This window comes from Typopeltis vanoorti, chromosome 1 (genome assembly GCF_054136105.1).
Source record: "Typopeltis vanoorti isolate ZY-2024b chromosome 1, IOZ_Tvanoo_1.0, whole genome shotgun sequence".
NCBI lineage: Eukaryota > Metazoa > Arthropoda > Arachnida > Uropygi > Thelyphonidae > Typopeltis > Typopeltis vanoorti.
Genome location: NC_143549.1, coordinates 106,114,319 through 106,140,877, shown reverse-complemented (window position 1 = coordinate 106,140,877; position 26,559 = coordinate 106,114,319). Strand labels below are relative to the sequence as shown.

The window sequence follows — 26,559 nt, the reverse complement described above, 5'->3', positions numbered from 1 at the left end:
TATTATAATTTTCAAGTTCCTCACAGTATTTATTTATTTAATTTTCTTTGTCTCTGATCATTAGTTCATTGACCTTGTTATTTCAAATGTTTAGTTTATCTTTATTTATTTCATTCCTGTTTAAGCGATAGAGTTTTATTTGCTTTATTTCTTTCATCTATATATTTTTCAGTTTGGGGTAATCCATTTTTCCAAGTCTTTTTTGTTGCTGTTTCCAAGAATTTTGTTGGTTGTTATGTTTATTGTTTCAATGATACCCTTATACTTTCATTAACTGGATCTTTAAGAATGTTTTCCATATTGACTTCTAATGTGCTGTGGAAAGATGCTGCAATTTGTGAGTTATTTAGTTTGTCCCAGTTGTATTGTACATGATAGTACTACATGAAAAATTTACATCATTACTAACTTCCTATCTACAATTTTCCTCCAAATCAGTCTGTTACCTGTCAAGACTCCAACATTATCAGATCTTATATTTCTATCTTCTTAGGCACTTTTTACCATATCAATGCAATTCTTGGTCTTCCTTTTTCCTGCCAACCTGGCAGAGAACACTTGTTTTGCTAATCTTTCCTCTCCCATTCTGTTTAAGTGACCATACCACCTGAGATTAGCTTTTCTAATGCATTCCTGGGTGCTGACAATGTCAAGTTATATCCTAATATCCTTGTTTTTAATATGATATTGCCATTGATGCCATCTCTTCACGCCCCTAATCTTTCTCAGGACTCTCATATCTGCGGTCTCTAGTCTTTGGTCAAGTGTTTTACTTCTGACCCAGCTCTCAGATCCATAAGTGAAAATTGGTTTGAACACTGTCTTGTATACAGCTAATTTAGTGTTTTGACTAATTTCTCTCTTATTCTATATACATTTATTCAGTTGACTTCCTATCATACCATTCTGTTGTCTATTTCCATATTTAATTTACCATCTGCACTAAAAAGTAGCTGAAATGTTTCACTTGTTCTATAGGTTCTCCATTCATAATGCAGTTGATATTTTCAATGTTTCTCCTATTTTCATTGTCTTTGTCTTGTTATTGCTGACCTTCATACCATACGTATTACAACAGTTATCCCATTTAGTCAGGGAATCTTGCAGACTTGTAGTGGATTTATTTAGAAGTATAACATTGTCCACATAAAGCAAAGAGCTGAGATTAACATCTCCAATTTTGATATCAGGTTTAATACCACTTTCCTTCATAATGTAATCCATATAGATAATGAATATGGATAACCTACATCCTTGTGTGACACCAGTTTTAACCTTAAACCATCTTCCTGTACTTCCTTCAATTCTAACTGCTGACTTTCAACTCAAATAAAGACTAAGTATTGCTTGATATAATGCCCCATTGACACCATATAAGTATAGCGTTTTGAATAGCTTCTCTCTTGGCACCTTGTCATATGCCTTTTCCTGATCGACAAAACTTAAATACAGATCTTTGTTATATTCCCATGATTTCTCAACTATTTGTCGTAAAGTGAAGATCTAATCCTGACACATCCACAGTCTTTCTCAACCGTTTCTCAAGTATACTTGCGTAAATCTTGCCAGGAACACTCAGTAGAGAAATACTCCTGGAATTCTCACATTCAGTTTTATTTCCCTTTTTATATATGGGTACTATGAGATTTATACCTCTATACTTGAGCATTTCTGGTCGAATATCATCTACTCCTGCTACCTTTCCACATTTCAGGCCTTTGATGGCTTTTTCTATTTCAAGTATGGATATGTATCCTGACTGCATTCCTGTTGAGTGTTTTTTTAATACTGTACTGTCACTGATTGTTTCATTTAGCAATTTTTTGAAGTCCATACTTCAAGGATATCTTTTTCTCCAGTTTTCATGTCACTTTTATCATCTCTTATTTCTTTTTTTCTTTTACAGCACTCTTTCCTCCATTTCTGAGCTTCTTCAACAACCACCAGAATATCTTGCCATCTTCTTGATATTTATTTTCTATGTTCTTACAAAAGTCTTCCCATGACTTTTATTTAGCTAGTTTTGCAATGTTTAGCTTTCTTACATTTGTCTCTGTATTCTCTAAGAGCACAAGCTGACTTATTTGCTAGGAACTTTCGATATGCTTTCTTCTTTTCCTTCACTGCCTCTTTAACTTCCTGTGTCCACCATGGAGTTCTGATTTTTCTATCCTTGCAGACAACTTCAGGGCTTGCCACTGAATCTCCAAGGTTTGGTTCCTGTTCTCAAACTCTTTCATTTTTTCTTGAATAATGTTTGTCTTACAGTTCATATCTGACAGATGCTCAACTTTTATTCACTTGCATGCATAACTTTCTTACATGTTCTTCTTTTCAATATGAAATTCAATTTATTCTGCTCAAGACTAAATGGTGACCACTTCCAATTTCAAATCTTCTATATACACTCTGGTGTCCTGTACCAGGAAGAAAACATCACTATCAACAATAACATAGTCAATGAGACTTTTCTTATTCCTAGCCTCTTCTCTCCATGTGAATTTGTGCACATTTTTATGTTGGAACATTATGTTAGTAATAACCAGTCCATGTCCTGAGCAGAAATCAACAGGTATTTGCCATTATTATTAGCTTTGCTCTTTTCTCCAAATTTTCCCAAAATATTTTTGTACGTCTCCCAATTATTTCCTTCTTTGCTATTTAGATCTTCAACAAGGAACAACTTTTCACTTTTCATTGTGCCAGTTCCTTTCTCTAAAGCATCAAAAAATTCTTCATATGCACAAATGTCTCATTGTCCAATTCCCCATTCTGTTTTTTCATTGATATTGCCTGCCATTCAAGAAGATTAGCCTCATATTTAGTGTTGAATACTATAGCTACTCCTTCTTTTCCTTGATTGTCATTGCCTGAATGTAGGATTAAATTTCATAAAGGCAAAGTATTTGTTAAGATTATTTCTAGTTAAAATATCTTTGAAGTTTACCTACTATGTCAAGCAGACTACCAGCTTTACTTAAAACCAGCATTTATTCTTGCATGGACATATTACAAAGTGGGGGAGGGGGCTGAAAAGTTCTGATAAATACATAGAACAAAAAAAACTATATTAAAGCAACTGATATAACCACAAGAATGAACATATCTTAAAACCCTTTAACCAGTATGTTTCATCAAATTGTAATAATTTGTTCTCTTTCTTTTAGGATATATAAGAAGACATGTCAGAGGTTTTGAAGAAATTTGAAGATACAGAGGTATGGGCCATCATCAAATTTTTTATGCTGCAAGAAAAGCCTGCAACTAAGATTCACCAAAGTTTGTGAGAGACTTTAGGGGACTGTTTTCCAGCATATCCAACAGTTGCCAGATAAATGGCCAAGTTTAAAACTGGGCATCCTGAGACGACAGATGTCCCCCAGGTCAGGAAGATCATCCACTGCGATCACACCTGAAATCATTGAATCAGTGCATGCCATGATCCTTGATGATAGACAAATACCAGCCAAAAACATTGCAAAAACTCTGGGAATGAGTTGGGGTCATTATCTGCCACATCTGGACATGCAGAAGTGCTCAGAGAAGTTGGTCCCCAAATGTTTGAATGCTGACCAAAGGAGAGAATGTGTGCTGTCATCTCAAGAAATTAGTAGAAATTAGGTGCAAATCTTTTGCTCATATTGTCACTGCTGATGAAATATGGCTTCATCACTATGACCCAGAAACCAAACAACAATCAGTAGAGTGAAGACACAAAGGTTGTCTACTGCTAAACAAGATCCAAACTCAAAAGTCTGCAGGGAAGTTCCTGCCGTTATCTTTTGGGATATAGATGGTTAATCCTTACCAAGTATCTCAAAAAAAAAGGTGAAACTCTCATAACAGTAGTTAATTCAACAACTCTGAAGGAAAGGAAGTAGGTTTTGAAGGAACAACACTGTGGGAAACTGAGCAGAGGCATTTTGCTTTTACATGACAACACACCTGCTCACACTGCTCATGACACTCAACAGACAATACACCACTTTGGCTTTCATTGTCTGCCTCACCTACCCTTATTCACCAGACCTGGCCCCACATATGACTATTTTCCTGTTCCCAAATTTTAAGAAACTCTTGAAAGGGACAAAATTTACCACAGATGATGAAATCATATCTGCAGCTGAGGACTTGTTTTGCAACAAGAGAAAGACTTTTTTTTTTTTCTCAGAGGATTGCAAATGATGTAGCAGTTTTGTAACAAGTGTATAATACTTCGTGGGGGAATATGTAGAATAACGTGTAAGTTGCATAGTTCTACCTCAATTCCTTCATGGTGATTATCACAACTTTTCAGCATGCCATTGTATATTCAAAAATTTATTTTTATGCATTTGGCATTTTGCCTGCTTTGTTATTAATCTTCCCTCTTTTGTCCTCTGAAAGAGACATCTGAGTTACAACTTTCTTTTGGATATTAAATATATTCATAGTTCCCTATTTTTTCCCCCTTGGCACTCCTCACTAAAATTTTTTCATATTCTGTTTTTGCCAGCAAGTGTTTAATGTTTGGTAATTTCATTATACATTTGTTTTATGATAATCATGCTAAAGGAAATCTCCTTGAAGTCTGTTCTTTTTTTCTCCAGCTACTTTCTTTATCCTTATATGGTGTTCACAGGCATTTCACTATACTACACTCTCACTTGCTCATCTAATCAGAAAGGATCTAGCATGATTTATCATTCTATATCTCATCTCATCTTCCTTTTTCTCTCATTTACCTTGAGGTGTCGAGGTTTTTTTTTTTATTAATCATCAGACCTCAAGCCGTTCACAGGATAAGGTGGTCAGCCCTACACTCCAGTGTATCCTATGTCTGTAGTGTTGAGTTCTCAAGTCCAGTTTGCCTGCTTTGCAGGATGAAAAACCCCAGGATAAACTTGGGGAAAAAACCCTACTCTCCACGCCTGGGACCAGCTAACTTGGCTATGGCTGAGGAAGATCCTTCAGTTCCTCATGTCACTGACAAGAATCGAACCTATGACACTCCTTCTCCAGGCATATGGTTGCAAAGCGCACAGCCACTAGGCTAACTGCACGGACTCATTCTATATCATGTCCTTCAAACACTTTATAGACCACTTGCAATATTTGGTATTCTTTAGTCCGGTATGATCTCTGTTGTTGATTTCCATAGTTAATGTTTAGAAAAACCTTCTGCAGAAACAAGATTGCAGCTCTTTTAGCCATTACTGCAACTGCTACAACCAAATTGAATCCTGTAGACCTTTGTACTCTTTGTTTTCACATTGGACTGTCAAGATTTTTGTCTCACTGTTTCAAGCACCTTAGATCGCTTAGCATTAGCATTCTGTTTTCATTTCTTTTCTGAAGTGGCACTCTCACATTTCCATTATTTGATAATTTCTTACAAATAAGTGGATGCTGTATTCTTTTACCAACGTCACAAACAGATAAGTCACTGATTTGGCATCCTGTGATAACACCTTTTTGAAATCCATAAGTTCTCTGAATGCCATTGACATTGTAGAGATGTACACTTGCTTGAGGCATTTTTGTATGCTTTATATGCCTAATATAGCAACGTAGGTAATGTGACACAGCAGGAAAATATATCTATATCTACCTGTGTGTGTGTGTGTGTGTGTGTGTGTGTGTGTGTGTGTGTGTGTGTGTGTGTGTGTGTGTGTGTGTGTGTGTGTGTGTGTTTCCATCTAAAATAGATGGTGTCCCAGTAATTACTCCAACATAGCATAATCCACTATTACTATTCTTGTTTTTTCAAGTGCCATCATAATTTTTTGTATTTTTCTATAGAGTAAATATTTTTATCTAATATTGTTTAACACTCATCACCTAAATTAGTGCAGTCATCATATAACCATCATAAGAATTTTGTGGAATGACGATTTGGATATTTTGCCTTAATATAATATATAAAGAGTTGAATTTTCTGTCTTTATCACACATGATGTGGGGCATCTTTTTTCCCCTTTTATTATATTTATGCTGAGTTTTGGTTTCCATTATTAAGAAATTTAACTACCCTTACCATGACACATTTTTCTACTTAGCAAAACATATGCTGAGATTGAAATACCATTGAAATAAAATGGGCACAAAGTTGAAAAGTATTGATATATTTTATCCACTATGGCTGGTTGGCGGCTGATGTTTTTTTTTTTTATCCTAGATGCTAGACAATGTAAGGCTTGACATAGATTACATAATATGTATTTGCAGTGATTTATCTATTATATATAGTGTAAATATTCTCTTGAGTATGGCATAGCATAATCTGTTATTATTACTATTCTTGTTTTTATAAGTGCAGTCATAATTTTTTGTATTTTTCTTTAGAGTAAATATTTTTATCTAATATTGTTTAACACTCATTACCTAAATTAGTGCAGTCATCATAGGTTCAACCTTGGTACATAGGTTTTGAATAATTAAATTCATTTTTTCTAAAATAATGGACTTTTCTCCTAAGTTTTGACTAAGATTATTCTTTTGGGCTTGTTTCTAGTATTATAACTTTGAACTAGTATAAAGCTGATGACAATGTGAAATATAACATCTTTAAACCCCATTCCTGATATTATTTGTATTTAATCCATGGAACATTGTCATCCAGTTAATTTTCCTGCATTTCCTTAGGGTGTCCTTTAATTTCTATCGAAAATTCAAATCCATTTTTGTTTTACTCTTGTAGTTTCATAACACATTCTGAATTAGAACATTGTGATTGCTACCAATGTGGGTCTATGACATGAAGGTTAGTGGTATAAAGTGGTTCCTCAGTGAAGTTCGTTTATATATTAAATATGAATTTATAATGAATGAATAATGAATTGAGCTATCTGTTTGAATAACAGTATAAAAATTTCTTCCTTATCATCTGCAAGTTTAATATATTGGAGCTTGTTTATGTAATAGATATATCCCACAACACTTCTGCTATTATTTCACAACAACCAGCACCTCCACTGCCGCCACCTCCACCACCAACGCCACGTCGCAGAGGAAGACCAAGAAAGTATCCTCTTCCTAATGAAGCACCAACACCAGCTGGCTTAACACCAGGTAGTATATCTTTTATGATTACCTGAGTGAATTATGTGTTTCAGAACATAATAAACAGAATGTTCAAGAATGTCTGTATGTTCAGATTCCTCAATGTATCAGAGAATACTGTTGACACACACACATGGCTGTAAATACTATACACCCACAGATGTGACACCCTTGACACTTCTGTGCATGTCAGAAGAAGGAGAATCCATTCCGATATTAGGGTAATCAATGTGTTTCGTAGGGTGAACATTTATTATTATACGTCAGAAAATTAGCTTTTCTTTTATGAACATTCTAGTTCTTAAAGTGGTAACTATTTTGCTTGTACAACAGTTGGAAATTTTATATGTAAAGCATGTGATTTCGTTGTGACCAATTCATATATCCTTTATTTCTTTCTCCCCTTCAGCATGAATTGACTATTCTTGGCACATTGCCAAGTGCAGACGTACAATACACATACAGACACAAAAATATGTACAATTGACTTCAATGTGGGCATGAACTGTACAGATCCACTTATACACAGTTTTTTTTTAAATAAATATTTTGGAGATTTGCGACAATTTGAAAAAACTCGCAGGCGAACTGCATATCTTAGAAATATCGAAAAAATTAAGAAAACGTTAGGTGTGTCATGAATGAATATATGTAGATACTAGTCTATTTTATCATTTACTACCATAAAATATGCACAAATCTGTTGTTAAAAGTTAATATCAATATTTTATCAATATATTATGCATATAAACGCTTAAAGACCATACATGGCCATTTGCAGTCGAGAGAAATGCAAACAAAAGTAAAGATGCGATATTAGATCATAATTGCATAAAATTAGCTGTTATTAATTAGTTAATTAATTAGCATAAAATAAAAATTTTATAACGATTCCTTTATTAATGTATAGGCTAGGCTACTGTGAAGCAATCATATCGATTGCACTAAGCTACCTTAAATACCTCATTATACCTAAATAAATATGAATAATTTCTTTTTCACATTATCTTTTCATTTTTGATGTCTAGTGTTAGTAATGCTTATAGTATCTACAGCGTTTTGTATCATATAAGACAATGTTAATGTAGTTACTGACAGAGCTATGATTCATCTTGTAAATAGACGACGTAAACTTATGGTATCAATAAATACAGTACATTGTAAATGTATGTTCACTTCCTTATGATTTTCTGTAATAACATTTTCTTTTCTCTAGCTTACTTTATTGTAAGAATACAGTATATAATACATATAACAAACAAAATATGTGTTAATCGATTGTTTATGTTATCGGTAAGGCTTCCAGCCAACAGTATGCTATTAGTAGTTAAGTTTTGGGGGAGTCAAAAGTTATATGCAAATTTTCGAACAATATGGGGGATCGGCACCCCTAACTCTGCGTTGTTCAAGGGTCAACTGTATAAAATTAACAAATCCTTATTTGACAAATATTTTGATCATGGAGCTCTGTAGCTCAGTCAGTACAGACAGAGCCCTTTAGTTGGAAAGAACTGGATTTGAATCCTGTCTAAGGACATGAAGAATCTTTATCAGGACTTTTCAGATGAAGGTGAGTTAGCCTTTTCTACAAAGGTGACAGGGTTTTTTCTCTGGGAAACTTGGGTTTTTCATTCTGCAAAACAGGCTAGCTAGCTAGACACATAATTTTTGCAGTCATAGTGCTTAATGCAGAGAAGGTTAGCTGTCTATTATGAGCAGAATCAGGTTGCTAAGAAACCAAGGTACTTAGCTGTAGAAGGCTATTTAGCCTAACCCGAAAGAGAAAATGAGATATTCGATCTAAGACTAACAAATTACACTCAATGTTAAGGCAATTAAAACAACAATAACAATGGGTTTTAAAAATTCCATGAGCCATGTGCTAGCATAATGGGGTATAAAAGGCAATAAGATATAGTTAAATGATCTGTGGTTGACCAAAAAAAAATATTGATGACTAATAAGATGACACTGTCTGATATTTTTGGAAAGTGTAGAGGTAGTCATTCTGATTTAAATTTGGGTGATGTTGTAAGGCTACATGATGTAGTAAGCCTTGAACAAATGCTTGAATTTCAGGTGGAATCGGTGATGTTGGTAAGTTCTCAACCAGAAGATTCTGTTTTACTGTCAATTCCACACTGTGCTAAACCAGATTGCTAAGATTCTTATAGGTGATATAAGATTGGTAATCTTTATTCCAGAGAGCATCCAATTTGTCCTAAGAAGATGCAGTCATCACAGAAAACTTGGTACACACCTAGAAGGGAAAGAAGAGATTGTTTATCCTTAGAGGAAGGCAGCTAAGAGGAGGGTTTATTTATAGGAAAAAAAGAAAGTACTAGATTGTATTTTGTGAATATTTTTGAAATTGGCTTGGGGATCCTGAAATATTAGAAATTGGAACCTATAATAAGCTCTGGATTGCTAAGAGCAGGATTGTTGGAATCAAAGATTTGTTGTATTTTTCAGTGGGAGATGATTAGAGCAGACATCCTGAGCTCAGTTTACTAAAGTTTTTTATGATGCCTCTTTTTTTGAGATCAGTGATATGCACAGGACTGTCTTAACAAGTTTGAGCACCCTGGGCTAAAAAATTTAGTGCCTTAATTACATTGGATTGAGGCAGTAAATATATATATATAATTAATAATATATATATAATATAGTAGATACTATACTATATACTATAGTATATACTATATTATTATTATATACTATTATAATATAATAGTAGTTGAGACAGTTGTAGGTGTCCTCCCGCGATGAGTCTTCGGACTCCTTAGAGGTGTCACGAATAATAATAATAATTAATCAAATAACTTTCATTGCAAAAAATTTTATTTTAAAATATATTGACATTGCACATTTTTATTTAATTCAACATGTTTATAATATAATAAAGGTATTAATTATATGAAGAGTCAAAGGCTTCAATTCGGCGACATGAACTTATTTAAGTTAAGGGATATTACATCCCATATTGTTTCTTAGCCGAATAAGAAACTCGAAGAGTTTCATGCCAAATATAGAAACTATATAAAGTTCGGCGATTCCAAGCATAAGCAAATACCTGTATAGTGCAGCACCTGACCCATTTGGTAGTGCAAACTGAGGCAACTCGTAGTAAGGGTGGAGAAAGCTCCAACCACTATTCTTGGTATTTACCTATAATGTGAACTTAGCTCCTTGGAACTGTATTACTGTTCTACATTATGAGAGAAGGTCACTACCCAGACCGGTTTCAACCTTTATTTAGGTCTCATCAACGAGTAGGTAGACCTAGTTAATACCAAGTTTGTAGCAAACAGAACTTACATCCCTTCTATGAGAATTGCCAAGAAGGTGTCCTAATAAATTATTAATTATATGAAGAGCCAAAGGCTTCAATTCGGCGACATGAACTTATTTAAGTTAAGAGATATTACATTCCATATTATTTCTTAGCTGAATAAGAAACTCAAAGAGTTTCATGCTGAATATAGAAACTATATAAAGTTCAGCGATTCCAAGCTTAAGCAAATACCTGGATAGTGCAGCACCTGACCCATTTGGTAGTGCAAACTGAGGCAACTCACAGTAAGGGTGGAGAAAGCTCTGATCACTATTCTTGGTATTTACCCATAATGTGAACTTAGCTCCTTGGAGCTGTATTACTGTTCTACATTATGAGAGAAGGTCACTACCCAGACTGGTTTCAGCCTTTATTGAGGTCTCATCAGTGAGTAGGTAGACCTAGTTAATACCAAGTTTGTAGCGAACAGAACTTACATCCCTTCTATGAGAATTGCCAAAGGAATGTGTCCTAATAAATTATGAGCAACTCCAGGTATTTGCTTATGCTTGGAATCGCCGAACTTTATATAGTTTCTATATTTGGCATGAAACTCTTTCAGTTTCTTATTCGGCTAAGAAACAATATGGGATGTAATATCCTTTAACTTAAATAAGTTCCTGTTGCCGAATTGAAGCCTTTGGCTCTTAATATAATTAATAATTTATTAGGACACCTTCTTGGCAATTCTCATAGAAGGGATGTAAATTCTGTTCGCTACAAACTTGGTATTAACTAGGTTTACCTACTCACTGATGAGACCTCAATAAAGGTTGAAACCAGTCTGGGTAGTGACCTTCTCTCATAATGTAGAACAGTAATACAGTTCCTAGGAGCTAAGTTCACATTATGGGTAAATACCAAGAATAGTGATTGGAGCTTTTCCACTCTTACTATGAGTTGCCTCAGTTTGCACTACCAAATGGGTCAGGTGCTGCACTATCCAGGTATTTGCTTACGCTTGGAATCGCCGAACTTTATATAGTTTCTATATTCGGCATGAAACTCTTTGAGTTTCTTATTCGGCTAAGAAACAATATGGGATGTAATATCCCTTAACTTAAATAATAAAGGTAATTTATTTGAATTTATAAAAATACACACAATAGAAAAAAGCTTAAAAAATTCTATTTCTTTTAAAAACATTTCAACATACTTGGTTCTTAAGTGCCCTTGGATCAATGGCATCTGTGGGCTATAGCTCAATGGATAAGGAGGCACTGGATATGCAGAATCCTAATTGACTCTAATGGCTAGTGAAATGGAATAATATAGTAAATGGAAGAAGTTAGTTCACTCAGAAGGAGAGCAGGAGAGGCATATGTCTAGGAAGTCCAATTTATGGTCCTTTTCTGTTTCTATGGTGAAGTTGATGTGTGGACTATTAATTTTTTTAGAAAAGGCTGGTAGAGTATCTTTGGGATTGGACTAGATTTCAAAGACATCATCTATATACTGCATCCAAAATGATGGTTTGGGGGTGTGTGTGGAAGAGAATAGAGTTCCTTTAAATGTTCAAGGTAAAAATCAGCTAGTGCCAATGATACTGTGTTAAATTGTGAATGAAACTACGTTGTGTAATTTATTTTTTTCATTCACATTTAACGTTGCTAATTATGTATTAATCATGATTTGTATAAAAATTATTTATTATTCCTTAATTTAGGATTACTATTTAAATATTTATTCTAAACTTAACCTACTATTAATTTATTAAGCAATAATATGTGCAGAATTTATAATAACTAAAATATATAAGATGTAACGAAAAGTATTATTATAATTAATTCTATACGTAATGAAAAAACTGATTAAGTAGCTCAAATATTCTGTTTATTCTTATTTGTGAAAATTTAACGTTATGTAATCACTCATGTAGTAGTAGAGCATTCTATTACATTAGCGAAATGTTTGCGTTCGTTTGTTGTCATGGAGACGCATGAAATAAACAAGCACGAGTCGAAGAGAGCGTGACCTTCGGACTGAAAGGAGAAAAAAGATATAAGATAAAATTTTTAATTAGAGGAGAGAGGAAGTTTTTGCGGAGCGGAAAGGAAGGTAGGACACAAGCAAAGGAAGTGGAAGAAAATTATAAGTTCTCTAGGGCAGAAATTCATCAGAATAGTGTTTAGAAGTGAGCCAAAACATAATGAATCATATACTTAGCTGCAAGTGAAGTCAGCTGTGTTGTAAAGGAAAATTAATGCTGTAACCAGATAAATAAAGAATTGGACATTCAATGGAAAATTCTGATTAGTTCCAGTTAGTCTAGGATTACGTCTTGATTCTATGTTGCCCTGAGAAGAATTATATTGAAATTAACTAGTTTGAGAAAAGTAAACAAGGAGAATTATCAATGCCTTATTGATGTGCTTTTTTTTTAGAGTAGTGAAGCGCAATTAACAGTAGTTCAGTTAAATCGATGGAGAAGTTTTACTAATGTGTTCCGCTAACGTGAATAAGTTAATTCATAAGTGTGCTCACAATTAATTGATGTATTGAAGATTGTATCTGGTAAGAGTAGTCATACTTGTTTGTTTATTCTAACATTAACATATCTTCGAAGTTCAAAGTCCGAAATAAAATTGCTTGGAATATTGTGTACCTTGATTAGTGCTTCCTGTGAATTTAAACATTAAGTACAGCTGATAGATATTTGGAGTCTGATTAAATAAGAAGTTTCGTTTTATTAACTTGAGTTAAGAAAGCTTGTGATTTTGAAGCTGTAAATTGTATGTGAAAGTTTAGAACATTGAATGGGAATGAGTGACTTAGCAAGATGTATTAAGTTGATTGTATTGTTTCATTTTAAAGCAGAATTCTTGTATTTGTTATATATATCATATATTAAATGTTTTACTTTGTTAATCTAAATATTGTGTTTGCCTGAATTCCCTTTTATTGCACCGTTCATAAATATTCGAATCTTGCAGGAACCCCAAGTGGAATAGTAAATAATTCGGCCTAAATAAATGAGGAGACTGCTAACTTAATTAAAAATTGATCCTACTATTTTGTATAGACTAATCTAAAAATAGGGTGGCGCAGTATAATTATAAATTTCTCTACTTTTGGATCGGTGATCAATTTGCAATTAGTTGTTATATTGATAAGAGTGACTTGGACCAAGATGGCGGATTTAGAACATAACATGAAAATAGAACGTCACAACAACTGGGTTTCTCATTTGATTTGTTCATTCATAGAGTTTATTTTGGCAGATAAAGTAGCAGGAGTTGATAATAGAGTTGAATAATTTAACTGTCAGACAGAAAGGCTTGTAATTGCAAATAAAGAGTATAATCAAGATATACATTTATAAATAAACAAGGATTTGACATCAATGATATCGATAGGTAAAGGAATAAATTTTTCACTTTAGCCAGAAAATCTGAAGAGTTTTTAATGAATGAACAGAAATCCCAAATTTGTAAGAGTGATAAGAATTCTACTATTCAGTAAGTAGGAGAATCATTGCAGGTCATGATAGGATAAAGGAGAATGCCTTATTTGTGTATCTTTGGAAGGCCATGAAAACATGGAGTTTAAACAAAATGGTCTTTAGTTTTTTGATAATATCTTTATTCAGGCTGATAATTTCATCAACAAATGGGTTTAGGTTGTTGATCTGGCTGTTAGTGGGATTGTAGTCAATTTCATGATTTGTAGTTCTGTTACACAGAAGAAGGACTATTTTTCTATTGTAATCAGAGGTATGACAATAGTGGATCTTCCTTTGTCAACTTTGGTAATTATTTGACTTCATCACCCACTCTGGCTCCTTTATTAGTCAAAATAAACTCTACAAATAAATCAGAGGTACTTTAGTGGGAAGCCCATTATCACTAGCATTAACAACTTTTACTCTGATCATTTAGAGGAAACTCTCTTTCCTCCTTACAATCACAACTATCATTTTGGGTATGCTACATGGATGGTGTCTTCACTATTTGTCTCCACTATTTGGCTGTAGGATATTTCTTGAATAGAAATATCCTACAGGTTTTTATGAACTTCACCACAGAAGAAGAGATGACTGTAAATTGTCCATGTTAGACTTCTTGCTCTTCTTTTCCTTCTGGTGGTGAACCAACTACTTCCATTTACTGCAAACCTTCACTAGCTTCTACATATAGAAGGATTTTGTATATCTAAAAAAATAAGCATCATAAAAACTTTACTAAATCACGCTTGTTAACTGGTCTAATCTCCCCCCCCCCGAGATCCCAAACTAGAACTTCAGCATGTCATGCAAAAACACCCCCCCCTCCAATAAAAAATACAAATTTTTGACATCTACAAGCCTACACCTTGCAACTCAGAGCCATTATGGAGGGTTCTCATTCCTTATATTTCAGGTATCTTCAAACTAATTTTAAAAATCCTGAAGAAATACAACTTAGTACCTGTGTTTTTGTATCAGTAAACTCTCCTCTCCTGGCTGCTTCTTATAATGATAAATGATCTCCTCTTTCTCTTCCTGGCATGTGTACCAAGTTCCCTATATTTGCCACCTCTTTTACTGTGGACAAACTGGGTACTCTGTTGAAAAAACATTACAAGAACACCTATTTTATATCAGCAGTAAAACATCTGAGAAATCTGGTTTAGTACAGCATGGAATTGACACATGAATCGGCAAAATATCCTTTCTATTATGCTAATTTAAAAATGGTTTATGATATATTGTTTTTGTTATGCCAACTGGGATCATCATCATCTTCATTAGTGGCTCTACAGCTCTGCATGGTTCCTTTCTTTTTCAGAAACCTCTTCTGGCCTTCTTTATTCATTTCTAAATATCTCCAGTTTTTCAATACCAAAGCCTTATCCTAGATCACTCCATCCTCCCATCTCAATTTCATCTTCCAATTTTCCTTTTTCCTTCTGGCCTTCTTTCAGAAACTTCTTCCAGCTTGTATATAACATGTCCAGTCTGACTTAATCTGTTGAGATTGGAATAATCAAGAAATGTCCTGCCACTGGAGGTAATAAATAAAGCTACATATCCAGGAGTATTAGGTCTTATTTATTTATTATTATTATTTTTAAATTCCAGTGTTGTATTTTTTCATTTTTTTTTTTTAAATGCTGCTATTCTGTAGTATCCTGATGTGTTTTATACTATTCAAATCACTGATTTTTCCTTTTGCTCCCTACTCTTAGGGAGTAAAAGGAAATAGCATTGTATTCTAAAATTATCATATACCATGTACAGAAAATTCAAACGCCTGATTAGCTGAGTGGATAACCCTCCTTTTGTATCACATCTCAATGGTCACTCTCCATGGGATTCACTTTATATTAGAAAAAGAAAACAATGAGCTCTTTTTAGACACCTTAATCACAGGTCATCCTAATTGATCCTTAGATTTTACTATCTACAGATACATTCATCAATAGTCACACCACCATCCCTTATGACAGTATGGCATTAAAGCAAATATTTGCTCAGGTACTAATATCCTCATTACTGATCTGAATCATGTCATACTCTTAGCCAGTGGCTATATCTTCCACGAGATCAACAGAATATTAACAAACTGACATGCATAATCCTTCATACTCTGCTAGTATAGGAAGTCCATAACCATTCCATACTTCCATGTAATTTGTGAAAAGTTCTAAAAAAAATCCTATCATTACCACAGTGTTGACTTTTACAATAATCGCAAATGCTGTTATACAAATTCACTCTGTGATAGACTCCTAAAAAAGTCCTGATCAAATGCTTCATAGATTAATGCTATACTAAAATTAATTCACTATAGCAAACTCTCTCTATTATAATAAACTGTTCCTGTAGTTTCTATAAGTTTACTATAAGAAAGAGTGTCGACAGCAGTTTACTATAGTGAATTTCCATTAGTGTAGTACATTTTGCCTATAGAGTTTGGTGGAACTTTATTCCATAGATTGTTACACAAAGTAACTGTTCTAATTTTGTTTATTATAGGCAAATTTGACTGCACCTTTAGACAACACACAAAATTAGTATCCCTTATATAACTGCTCCTTCCTAAACATTTAATTCCAACTTTTAATTGTTCATGTGTTTACCAAATGCTTTTGTAAAATTTTTTATTATTATTTATTATTTTTTACTGTGGTCAGACTAACAGAATAGCCAATATCAGAATTGCTGAAAATAAGGATTACATTCAGTTTTATCACTTCAGCTGGTTATATCTTGCACACCAGCAATATAGGAGTATCTGCATTCAAATTCAGAAGATTTTTTCTTTAATGTAATCTGCTATCATCATAAAAGACTACTCCAAAATTGGAATACCAAAATATTTATATATATATATATATTATTATTATTATTACGTTGCACTTCTAGAGAGTTAAGACTCTCATGGAAGCCATTTTACTTCTATTACTCTGTATGTAATCCACCTAACTCCAAGCATATTTTTGTCTGTAATGTGTCTGCATTCTCTGGCAAGTTTCCTGTTTTATAGGGAAAAACCTGCATATCGACCTGCAAACTTTTTCATTCTTAGACCTTGAAACCTCCCTACAAGTCAGGATATATATATATATATATAATACATCCAGCAAAATATGGATATGATGCATGTTATCTGTTGAAAGAATATGGATAAGAAGTGCAACTCCACCATCATCTCCATTACAAGATGCGATAATCCTTCACACTGAAGAGGACACTTAACCAGATTAATTCATGCATGTAGAAAGGCTTATGTGTTCGTCATACATGTTGATTAATTTTGATGGTATATATTAGAACACAGACTGATAAGTAAATAATTAATTTATTGACTTATTGCTGATATTTTGCTGGTATTCTAACCAGCGTCTTCAGAACACAAAAAAACAGTTTGTCACGGTGTGCAAGACAACAATAATCTGGTATAACAATGGGACTAGTTAGAACAATTGTAACTATAACACAAAGACTAATTAGGACTTTAGTCTTTGTGTTATAGCTACAATTAAGCAAGAAATGCAGTTCCTTGCTCTGTGCTGGTTAACTGGAATCTTAGTTATATTGGATAGACTAAATATATATAGATTTTTTTTTCTTCTGATTCTTTTATCATATAATTTTTAAATGCCAGAAGAAAATAAGAGATCCTTGCATAATTTCTTCACTTAAAAATTTATCACCTTGGAAAATCTGTCATTATCAATTTTTTTGTGCTAATTTTGTGTAAATCACTTAGTTGACATTGATTTATTCTTGAAGAACTTGATTCAAGATAATCATTTTATCAAACAATTATTTTATAAATTAATGAAAATCGAAATATTAAAAAAAAAAAAAAAAAGGGTCCCCATATTGGAAGTTTTTCCACTTGGTTATACTATAAATTAAAGAGACCAAGAAATTATATACTTGGTTTAATCCTTTATCCAAGTGTAAGCAATATTGGAAGTTTTTCCACTTGGTTATACTATAAATTGAAGAGACTAAGAAATTATATACTTGGTTTAATCCTTTATCCAAGTGTAAGCAAACAAAGTTTGTGCCTGAAATATAATCAGGACTTGTGTAACTATGGTTTCAACCTTTATTGAGGTCTTGTCAGTGGGAGCCAGACCCAGAGGTGATACTAATGTTGAAGTAATTCCGAAGTCATATTTTCATATATGAGTTGCCAAAAGGTGTCACACCTTATTATTAAATGCTAAGTTAAGCATTTAATAATAAGTTAAGTTTTGTTTATTTTTCTATTCATAATTGTATTTTGAAGATTACTACATAGATTTTGTGAAGGTTCACATGATGATTTTGCATTTTGTTTTATAGAACAATATGAAAATCTTTAATAATATCACTAAATTTATATTCTTTATATTGTAATCTTCAGTTCTTTGCAATTCAACTATTTTGTTTACCAGCATAACACTCATTACAAATTGAAATAAATGGATATGAGAGTGTTGGATCTTGTTATAGAGTCAGAAGACTGTCCATAACTAAGTGATCATGTGGTCTTGACTTGGGAGGTAGCAAAATATGTGGAAATTCCAGTTGAGATGGGGTGTATGTGGAACTATAAGGCAGGTGATTATGATGCATTTAGGAGGTACCTTGAAGCAGTACCATGGCATAAAGATTTGCAAGGGAAAGATGTTCACAGTGCATGGAGGAAGCAATATCATACTGTATACCAAAGGTCAGGAAGATAAATTGAATAGAGTTAGGTGGATAAGTAGTATTATTAAGCATGAACTGCTAAAAACGAAAATGTTGTGGAGGATATATAAGGAAAACATGGCTAACTCATGAACAGTACAAGGATCAGGTAAAAAAGGTCATCAGCATGGTAAGAAAGGCAAAATCAGATTATGAGAAGAAATTAGCTGAACAGACGAAAGTAAATCCTAACGAGTTTTTTGTTATATTGCAAGCAGGAGGAAAAATGACTATGAAGGATAAGTTTTGATGAGTGCAAATGGAATTGTTGTGTTATTGAGTGATCATTTGCAAGGCTATATCTTCCAACTGAAAATATTGTTATGACAGAGGTGACAGGGACTGATGTGAAAACAAAGGTTGATGAATTGGAGGTACTTAGTCTATTGCAGAATCAGAATGTAAATACAGCTGTGGGATTAGATGGGACATTGGCTCACACTTAAAGAGAATGTGCAGGGAACTGGTGATGCCTTTGGCCGGACTGTTTAATTTAAATCTCAGCTCTGACAAAGTCCCAAGAGAGTGAAAGGAGGAAAAAATAATTCCTTTGCATAAAGAAGGATCTAAGTCTGTGGTAGCAAATTATAGACCAGTCGATATTTGAGTGGTGGTGGTAAAAGTACTGGAAAAGTTTATCAAAAAGGGAATTCAGGAATGGGTGGATAAGAATATGATACTCTTTGAGGGGCAGCATGGCTTTGTGAAAGGTAGGCCATGCCATAGTAATCAATTAACATTTTATAATAGGATGACAGTTGAGTTAGATAAAGTGAATGGCTACATGATGATATTGCTGGATTTTGCAATTTTTTGGAATTTATTTCTCAAATTAGAACAAATGGGGATGAATATGAAACTGGTGATATGGATAAAAGGGTAACTGATAGATAGATTACCAAAAAGATGAATCCAGGAGAAGGCAAGTGACTAGTGAGGTGCTGCAGGACTCTGTGCTTGAACTGCTGCTGTTTAATTTGTACACAAATGATATAGGAAATAATTTGAAGGCAGATATTCAGTTGTTTGCTGTTTATTATTATTATTATTTTCCTGATCTCTGTGGAATCACAAGACTCATTGCAGCAGGTCAACACTAGTGAACTCTATCATAACACTACTTAAAATCATCCACAGTCTATAGATTCACCATGGATATCTCTCAGGCAATGCATTCCATCTACCACTTTCCATGCAAAAAACTTACCCTTTTACTCACCATCCCCTTTTGCAGCTTCCAATGATGACCTCTTGTCCTTGTTCCTTTCTCTCATTCTACCATATGAAAAATCTCCTCTGTGTTAATACAATAATAATAATCCTTCAATGGCTTAAATGTCTCGATCATACCCTCCCCCTTGCATTTTATTTGCCAGCAATCCGCATGCTCTCAGTCTATCCTCATAATGAACATTGTACAGTCCTGATATCATTTTTGGCATCCGTCTCTGCACACAGATGATATAAATCAAATTCCATTGATCAGATTTGAACATAGAAATACAGATGTGGTCTTATCAAAGCTTTATATAATGGGGCCAGCACACTTTTACCTCTCTTGGTCAATGTTCTCCACAACATTGCTCCAATTCTCTGAGATGTTTTCACAGCCTTTGCAATATGTCCTAGAACTTTAAATCTCTATCCACAATCACCTCAAGGTTCCTTACTTCTTCCAGTATAACTCCACCAAGTGAGTATGAAGTAATCTCTTCTGTGGATCCCAAATTTTAAAACCTTACATTTAGTTGCATTCCTCTTAAAGAGCCAAAACATCAGCACTGTTATTACTAATAACCCTCCCAAACTTCCCATCATCTGCAGGCAATTGAACATCTTCCTGTAGTCTTGTGACATTATCATTGACATAAGGATTGAATAGCAATGGTCCCACTGCTGTTCAATACTGCTCCTCCATGTAGAACTCTCTGATATCTATCAGAGAGCCAATTACTAATCTGATTTGCTAACTTGATAACCCATATGAGGCAACTTGAAAATCAACTTGTCATGTGGCACCCTGTCAAATGCCTTGGAAAATTAAAAAAAAAAAAAAAAAATGACAGTGTATGCCTTGCCTTCATTCACTTCTCTTGTTACTCTGTTGTAAAAGTTAATCAGATTACTAAAATATGAGCACCCTTTAACAAATCTATGCTGGCCTGCATAAATAATATTACCTTATCTGCCCAATGCTGTATATAAATTCTTACCAATTTCTCCCAAACCTTAACAACTACAGAGGAAATACAAACAGGCCTATAGTTTGATACCTCCATTCTACCACCATCCTTATGCAGTAGCACTACCCTCCTTCCACTTTCTAGGAACCTATTGCAAGACTTTTATTAAACAGCCAAGTTAACAGCACAGTCAGTTCCATAGCACATTACCATGATGCTATGTTGCATAGTACATGATGATATCAAGCAAAAGTTAGGTAGGGGAATAGGTTAATCAAGTTGATGTACAGAGCTTGCAGGATGATTTGAATAGGCTGAATACGGGCAAAACATAGTAGATGTCGATTTAATGTGGAAAAGGGTAAAGTTATGCATTTTGAGATAAATGGATTACAAGCTGTGTGCCACATTGAGGGAACTGTACTTCAGAAAACTGACAAAGCCAAGTAATTTGGGGGTAGTAGTAGTAGCGTTTAGAGGGTATATTGCTAAAGTAGGCAGGGTGACTCACAGGATTACTTGGTTATTGAAGAACACGCACTAACAAGCAGAAATAAGGTAGTTGTTATTCCTCTTTATAAAGCTTTAATATGGAGATATCTGGATTACTGTGTTCATGTCTGGTCACCTAGGTTTCTTGGAGATGAGAAAGTTGTGGAGAGGATCCAAAGACAAGTGACCAAGATGGTGAATGGTTTGTGGAATGCTCCCTATGAGGATAGATTGAGGAGTTATTTATGGATTGCAAAAGATGGTTGATAGGCAAAAAAGGGGGAATGATATGTTAACATTTAAGTTATTAAAAGGATTTTATAGGATTGATGCAGGGGAAATGGTTTTGCACTTGGCTAGTGGGGACAGAACAGGAGGTCAGCTCTGGAATTTGGGTAAGAGTGTGGTTACCAAGGGCATGAGGATTAGATTTTTTGCATATGGATGAGTGGTGGATGAATGGAATGGGTTGCCTGAGTCACTTGTGATTGCTTTGTCTGAAAATGGTTTTAAGGAGAGGTACAACAAATATTATGCTGATAGTTTTGGTCTCCTATAATGAGTCTTAGGATGCCATGGAGATACCTGTACAATAGTAATAATAATAATGTATTTTCTATTAGTCTACATATTATGCAGCAATTTTAAAGTAAGCAATACTTTTGCTATAGTTTATCATTCCAAATATATATAGGTGTGTGTGTTGAAAAGTGAAATTTCATTTCCAAATGTTTCACTTTTGTTTTTATTTTCTCAGCCTATATATTTCCCACTGTTGGGTAAAGGCCTCTCCCATTGCAGGAGCATTGGATCTACTTCTCCTATGGTGATCCATTCCATCTTGGGAGAGTGTTTATACACTTATATAAATGAATGTATCAAAGTGAAAGATAATCACAAATATCCATGCCCACAGCAGGATTCGAACCTGCAGCCTTTTGACTGGAGAGAGGATATGCTAGCCACTCAACCAACCAGGCCAGATTTTTCACCATCCATAGAGCTATAATTCTATTTCATCTTTAGGTTAAACTCCCTTCACCCCCTCCTGCAACATCTCTCTCTCTCTCTCTCTCTCACACACACACACACACACACATACACACTGCTATGTAACATAGCTGCACTTTTTTTAAAATTTGTTATTTTTCCAAAGTAATTGTTCTAGATATCTTTTAATTTTTTGATCCAGAAACCAAGTTATGATTATTATAAATTAGCAAATTATGCATATTTTCTGATTTATATTATTTCATGATTATTATTATGCCATGGATAAATCAAAAAATTATGTGATATAGAGAAATTAACGTTTAAAAAAAACAGTGTCATCCTGCAAAAGCAATAGCAGAATAAAATGTTTTGAATGTCTGCTAATCAGTCAGAAAGATGAAAAACAAAACAAGATATTGTTGCACTTAAGATACTCAGCTACTGCTTGGGACTTTTTAATGTGCTGCCTGTTGGGACATGTTCTTTCTTCTGTTTCTCAATTGGAGGTCGGTAATCTCCCTTAGCTTACAGCCTGTTACTCAGGCAGAAAGAAATATTAGCTAGTATATCCAAGACACACCTTATTTTTGAGATGCAAATAACAGTGACAGTAGCAAGGTAAAAAAAGAAAATGTCGGGAGATGCAGAAAAGTTGGAGCTTTCACCTTTCAAGTAACTCTTGCTTTACTGATGATGAGGTAAATTTTTCTAGCTCTGAAGATATCAATTCTGCCTGTAGTTTAGACATGTCTTCATGCAGAAGATGGCCACTGAACACACATCAGCTTGTCCATGGTTTCCATTCATGGATAATCCAGAAATTAATGAAGACTTTGACTCCTGCAACATTTTAGACTTTTTCTGTCTATTTCTAGATGATGATATTCTTTCCTTCATAGTGGAACAGACATCAGCCAATTAAGTACAGTTTGCATTCTTTCAGTAAACTATGGAGCCCAATATATATCAATATGCTACTTACATTTATAGTACTCTTGATTGAGCAAGATATCATGAATTGGTTTGCAGAATGAATTCTGAACACACCAATGTTTCGTGATGTTATGACGTAAAAACAATTTAGTCTCATCGTGAAGTATTTGCATTTTCAGAATAATGAAGAATGTGATCAGACAACACATGCTTGCACAATCCTGAACAAAATTTATAATTTTATGATAAAAATATGTCAGAAATTTAGATCACTGTACATTCCTGAGAGCAACTTGAGTATCGATGAAAGCCTTATGCCATTCCAAAGCAAAATAAAATGTAAGCTCTATATTCCCCAAAAGAAAGCGAAGTATGTTTTATGCTTTGTGAAGCACAAAGTGGATATCTTTGGGATTTCAAACTTTATATGGGAAAGAAGACTGTAGTCGAGCATGATAAATATTCATATCTCCCCTTGTTAATGTATGTAGTGATTCAGTTTCTAGACCCTTTATTGGGGAAAGGTTACTGTATTACAATGGATAACTACTATTTGTCCTTAACTTGCGGATTTGCTTTTACATATCATACAGATAGTTATAGTATCGTAAATGCAAAAATGCGAGACGAGCCTAAAGATCTGACATCAGGAAAGCTATCAAAGGGAGAAATGTGAGCTTATCAGCAAGGGAAAGTCTTTGCACTACATTGAAAGGACAAAAAAAGATGTTTTTCTGCTATCATTCCTGCACAATCCAGCAATGGAATTCATCAAGTATTGTTTCAAGAAACACAAATTCTTTGCTATATGTGCATACAACAACACTATGGGTGAAGTTGACAAGTGCAAGCAGCATTCTGTAATGAGGAAATAACATAAATAATACTGCAAAAAAAGTGTTTGGACATACATTAGATTTTATTATTTGGAACAGTTTCCTCCTGTACAAGAAAAAGTGTATGTCGACCATAACATATCTTATGCTCCTTCTTCAGCAAGCAGAAAAGACAGCTAATAAAAAATAAAAAATAAAAATCTTAAAGGAGATAGCAATCAAAACAATCCTTTTCAGGACTACAAATAGTGATAGAGAGAGAGATATGCCTGACTGTACTGATTCCATTTCCTCTTGAAGAGGATTTTTTTAAAGTTGTTATTATTATTATTATTTATTATTATTTTGCAACACCTCCAAGGAGTTCGAAGACTCATCAAGGGAGGACACCTACTCTACAATTCTCCGTTTCTACCACTCCATCCATCAACTACACCAACACGAGCTACTGCCCACCACCACCACCAATAGTACTTTATGTCTATAAATTGCATGTGTTCTGATCAAAGTGGCTAATAGTACATTTTTGAGGGAATAATCATCATCATCATCATCAAATTCCTGACATGTACCCTCAAAATGTGTACAGGATGTGATAGCACTACATGAAAAATTTACATCATTACTAACTTCCTATGTACAATTTTCCTCCAAATCAGTCTGTTACTTGTCAAGACTCCAATATTATCATTATCAGATCTTATATATCTATCGTCTAAGGCACATTGTATCATATCAATCCACCTATATCTTGGTCTTCCTCTGGGTCATTTTCCTGCCAGCCTGGCAGAGAACACTTATTTTGCTAATCTTTCCTCGCCCATTCTGTTTAAGTGACCATACCACCTGAGTTTAGCTCTGCTAACGCATTCCTGGATGCCGACAATGTCAAGTTCTTTCCTAATATCCTCATTTTTAATATGATATTGCCATTGATGCCATCTGTTCACGCTTCTAATCTTTCTCAGGACTCTCATATTTGCGGTCTCTAGTCTTTGGTCAAGAGTTTTACTTCTGACCCAGCTCTCAGATCCATAAGTTAAAAACTGGTGTGAACACTATCTTGTATACAGTTAATTTAGTGTTTTGGCTAATTTCTCTCTTATTCCATATGAATTTATTCAATTGACTTCCTACCATACCAGCTTTGTTTGATTCTGTTGTCTATTTCCATATTTAATTTACCATCTTCAGTAAAAATCATGCCTAAGTAGCTGAAATGTTTTACTTGTTCCACAGGTTCCCTGTTCACAATGCAGTTCACATTTTCAACAATTCTACCTATTTTCATTGTCTTTGTCTTTTTAATGCTGACCTTCATACCATATCTATTACAACAGTTATTCAGTTTAGTCAGGGAATCTTGCAAACTTGTAGTGGATTTATTTAGAAGTATAACATCGTCTGCATAAAGCAAAGAGCTGACATTAACATCTCCAATTCTGATATCATGTTTAATACCACTTTTCTTCATAATGTGATCCATATAGATAATGAATAACAGTGGGAATAATGTACATCCTTGTCTCACACCAGATTTAACATCAAACCATCTTCCTGTACTTCCTTCAATTCTAACTGCTGACTTCCAACTCAAATACAGATTAAGTATTGCTTGATATAATGCCCCATTGACACCATATACCTGTAGTGTATCGAATAGCTTCTCTCTTGGCACCTTGTCATATGCCTTTTCCAGATCGACAAAACTTAAATACAGATCTTTGTTATATTCCCATGCTTTCTCAACTATTTGTGGTAAAGTGAAGATCTGACCCTGACAGCCTCTATTTGGCCTGAATCCAGCTTGTACTTCACCAAGCTTTTCTTCCACAATTCTTCTCAACTGTTTCTCAAGTATAATTGCATATATCTTACCAGGAACACTCAGTAGGGAAATACCTCTGTAATTGTCACATTCAGTTTTATTTCCCTTTTTATATATGAATACTATTAGAGCTCTACTCCAATCATCGGGAATTTGTTCCTCTGTCCAAGCTTTCTGAACTATGCAGTGCAGCCACTGTAAGACTTATACCACCATACTTCAGCATTTCTGGTCGAATATCATCTACTCCTGCTGCCTTTCCACATTTCAAGCCTTTGGTGGGCTTTTTCTACTTCAAGTATTACGGGCGAATTCAGGGAATCCTTAGACTCATTGAGGGAGGCCCTAAACATCATGTCCACACAACTATACGACATTCTCACAGTATCTATCATACCTTGCCTTGAACTCACTCACTGTCATAGCACCCACAACAGACTCTGGCAGCTTATTCCACTCATTTACCACTCTAAAAGTAAAGAACCCAGCTCTAACACCACTGCTAACCACACTCTTGCCCAGCTTCCATAAGTGTCCACTAGTTCTCCCACCACCAGTCCTGTTCTCAAAAATATCCTCTGAATTAATCCTATAGAAACCCTTTAGCAATTTGAATGTCTCAATCATATCTCCCCTTTTCCACCTATCAACTAATTTCTGCAACCCACAAATCTTCAACCTGCTCTCATATGGTTCATTCCATAGACCTGTTATCATCTTAGTCACTCGCCTCTGGATCCTCTCCACCT

General features: G+C 34.4%; 1 protein-coding gene across 1 annotated transcript in view; it reads left to right on the top strand.

Moving 5' to 3' along the window:
- Nucleotides 1-26,559, top strand: part of LOC150110289 (uncharacterized) — a 359,887-nt gene that overhangs the window by 258,640 nt on the left and 74,688 nt on the right. The window contains exon 10 of the mRNA XM_090395274.1: nucleotides 6,904-7,050. Coding sequence (XP_090251400.1) covers nucleotides 6,904-7,050 — 147 coding nt within the window. The remainder of the gene's footprint in view (nucleotides 1-6,903; nucleotides 7,051-26,559) is intronic.